Source organism: Hipposideros armiger, unplaced genomic scaffold (genome assembly GCF_001890085.2).
Source record: "Hipposideros armiger isolate ML-2016 unplaced genomic scaffold, ASM189008v1 scaffold_16, whole genome shotgun sequence".
In the NCBI taxonomy this organism is placed as follows: domain Eukaryota; kingdom Metazoa; phylum Chordata; class Mammalia; order Chiroptera; family Hipposideridae; genus Hipposideros; species Hipposideros armiger.
This window is the reverse complement of record NW_017731366.1, coordinates 7,094,085-7,097,599: the sequence shown is the minus strand read 5'-3', so window position 1 is coordinate 7,097,599 and position 3,515 is coordinate 7,094,085. Positions and strand designations below refer to the sequence as shown.

General features: G+C 48.7%; 1 protein-coding gene across 1 annotated transcript; it reads left to right on the top strand.

Moving 5' to 3' along the window:
• Nucleotides 1–326: 326 nt before the first annotated feature.
• Nucleotides 327–2,434, top strand: RAP2B (RAP2B, member of RAS oncogene family). Its single transcript, XM_019627684.1, has 2 exons — nt 327–1,243; nt 1,493–2,434. The coding sequence occupies exon 1, from the start codon at nt 414–416 to the stop codon at nt 963–965; it is 552 nt and encodes a 183-aa protein (XP_019483229.1). The 5' UTR covers nt 327–413; the 3' UTR covers nt 966–1,243; nt 1,493–2,434.
• The last annotated feature ends 1,081 nt before the right edge of the window (nt 2,435–3,515 follow it).

Here is a 3,515-nt window from a genome sequence, read left to right as displayed (position 1 = left end):
GCTCTGCGGGGACTCCGGCCACGAGCGTCCCAGCTCGGCGCGCAATTAGCAGCCACCTCCGCACCCCGCCGCCACCTCCTCTCCGTCCTCCCGGGTGCCGCGGCGAGGAGCTGCAGCCGTCGCCTCGCACAGGCTGCCGGCATTGTCCTCCGGGTCCGAGCCAAGGCTGCCGCTGCGGGCTGCTGCGGGGCCCCGGACCCGCGCCCCAGGGACGCGCCGCCGCCGCCGCCGGCCGGCCCGGCGTCCGGCTCCCGTTGGGTGATTCCTGCGTCCTGCGCTCCCCAGCCACACTCTCCTAGGTTTTTTCCTGCGGAGCTGAGGAAGGGGAGAAGTCCAGCCGCCAAGTCCAGCCTTTCTCCGGCGCGCAGCCCCGACGGGGCCGCGGCAGGCGCGGTGAAAGCGCCGACGGAGCCATGAGAGAGTACAAAGTGGTGGTGCTGGGCTCGGGCGGCGTGGGCAAGTCCGCGCTCACCGTGCAGTTCGTGACGGGCTCCTTCATCGAGAAGTACGACCCCACCATCGAGGACTTCTACCGCAAGGAGATCGAGGTGGACTCGTCGCCGTCGGTGCTGGAGATCCTGGACACGGCGGGCACGGAGCAGTTCGCGTCCATGCGGGACCTGTACATCAAGAACGGCCAGGGCTTCATCCTCGTCTACAGCCTCGTCAACCAGCAGAGCTTCCAGGACATCAAGCCCATGCGGGACCAGATCATCCGCGTGAAGCGGTACGAGCGCGTGCCCATGATCCTGGTGGGTAACAAGGTGGACCTGGAGGGCGAGCGCGAGGTCTCGTACGGCGAGGGCAAGGCCCTGGCGGAGGAGTGGAGCTGCCCCTTCATGGAGACATCGGCCAAAAACAAAGCCTCGGTGGACGAGCTGTTCGCCGAGATCGTGCGGCAGATGAACTACGCGGCGCAGCCCAACGGCGATGAGGGCTGCTGCTCGGCCTGCGTGATCCTCTGAGGCGCCGGGGGCCGCCGCGCGCCGGCCGCGCTCTGCGCACAAAAGCCAAACGCACCCGACTCTCTAAATGTGATTTCCCTTTTTGCTTTGAGATTGGAGACGGCTTTGCATTGGCCGGGGTGTCCCGGGAGCCCGGCTGGCCTCTGCGGCCGGCGTCCCCAGCCTCCTCCCCTAGTCCGCAGGGGTATCCCGTCCTGACCATCCGAGACTCGGTGGAAATGTGGCTCTTTGCAGCATGTACGTTTCTCATTGATTTTGGTTGACGCATATTTCCCCCTGTAAGTAGCCTTTAGGGCGCTGTATTGGCAGCTTGACACCAGCAAGGGAAAGTTTCAACCTGGAAAAAAATAAGTGGGGTTGGGGAGGAAAAGGATAGGGAGAAGGTGGAAAGGGGGGGATTTTTTTTTTTAATTGGTCAACAACCGTTTTCTAGTTCCAAGTTTTAAATACATGGAAGGAAGTCCGGGAGAACCAAATGAAGGAGCAGGAAGAGAGGAAGAAACTTTTTTTTTTTCCTTGTTTTCCAGGAGTAGCTGAAAATTATGATCAGGTTCCTTTTCTGCCAGCTTGGAAGGGCAACCCCGTGACTGATTGCGATTTGAGGATGTCTATGCAAAGTTGGATTCTTGTTACAGTGTATCCAATCTGAACTATTGCACATCAGAACTGACTCTTAACACTGATGCCAATACAGTGTGGGGTGCCAGAAAGTGTCTGCTGATATTTGTGGGAAGAAAAAAAAATCTATTTTGTTTACCTACTGTATCAAAGGGGAGTCTGGGGGAGAACGGTAGTATTTTTTTTTATCAGCTGTGAAAAAAAAATGTTACAGATCTGCACATCTTTGTGTGTACTGTTGTGTGTGTGTTTTTTTTTAAGTTTAGCTTTTTGTTCTTATTGGTTGACAGTAACAGATTTTGATGACTAGCTCTTTAAAATACCGTACAAAGACTTCACAAATGTGATTCAGGGCCCCCAGCACCCCTGTGTCTGCAGAGTGCCTTCAAAACTCAGCTGTTCCAGCCGGTGCCAACCTGTGAACTTCCCACCCTGTCCCAGAATTTGCCATTCCCCAAACCACTTCCCAGTTTCCTTTCAGTAATCTTCCTGAAGGAGCCAGGACAATAGGTCCTGTTGTTCTGTGAATTTCTTCTTTATTCTTTCCAGCCTTTAACATGTAATTTCCATGTCTTGCAATGGTTGCTATTTTTTTCTTTCTTTTTTTTTTTTTTTTGCTTCATTTTGTTCAAATGTTCAGGTATTTAGCTCCCCTTTTATATTATTATTAAATTTGTTTTGGTTATCTGTTAATAGGGTGTTCCTCCAGAAGCAAAGAGCAAAATTTTACTGTTGTGATGTACCAAGAGAATTCTAACCAATTGTAATTTTTAATTCCAGACACACGTTTAATCATTGTCTCATCATTTTAAGACTTTTAATACAGATGTCATTTTTAAAGAAACCCGAAACTATTGTTTGTGTTTCTGTGTTTCATATTCAGTGATTGAATACAGTATCATCTCATGGCTGAGGTGGACAAGGGCAGGTGGTGGTGCCTGATGCCCCAGGAGTTGTTTGTCAGATTTTGAAGACAGGAATGTCTCATTGGCAAGTTGGGTGACATTGCTCCCGACTCCTTAAATATGGGAAAAGTCATCGAGGTCTAGGAAGCCCTGGGGTGTGGCCATACCACCTTACTACATCTGTTCTGCTGACATGGAACAGGTTACCTCAAAGTAGGTAAGGAAGGGAGAAACCAATGCTAACACTGCCTTAGGTCTGGGAAAGGAACCATGGACCTGACCAGGCAATGTAGCACTTTTGTTTAGTTTAAATGAGGTCACATACAAGTCCAAAGGATGTTTGGGGAAGATGCTTTCTATTCTGAAGTCATACCTGGTAGTGTTTTCTGCAGTACAATTAATTGAATGGGTTGTAGACAATACCTCAACCCTTTGGAGGTTTTGATTTGGAAATAGATCACTAGATTTAAAAGGAAGAGGGGGGAAAAAACAACAACAACAAAAACCAGACCAAAAAAAAAAAAAAAACCAACATGTTCTCATTCCAGTTTGTGGACCATTTTGACCTCATGAAATTTTCTAACAGCAGGAGGCAGTGTGAGCTTTTTATTTTCTGTTTTATTTTTCTCAAAGTCCACTTTAATAATATAACCTCTGTAGAATAAAAGAAAGTTTACGGCTATATATCAGGAGCACTTGATATACCTTAAGTCTATGAGTGCAGATGAAGTCTTCTCAAGGGTCTTTTGAAAAAGGGATTTATTCTGTTGAAGCCAAAAGAAATTGTAGGCCACAGGTTTCTCGAAAGCTGTATTAACATATCTTGCCTTAAAATGTTGTGTCCTTTGCCCAAGTGACATGTCAGTATTCCAAGGTGGAGGAGGGATAGAAAATTTTGCCTGTGATGGTCTTATGGCCATTTTTTTATTCAATCTCACTTTAGTATCAAACTCAGTTGGAAGGCACTATATGTATAGTATATTCTAAATGTAGAAATTAGGGGGTACTACTCAAAGTTATGCCTTTG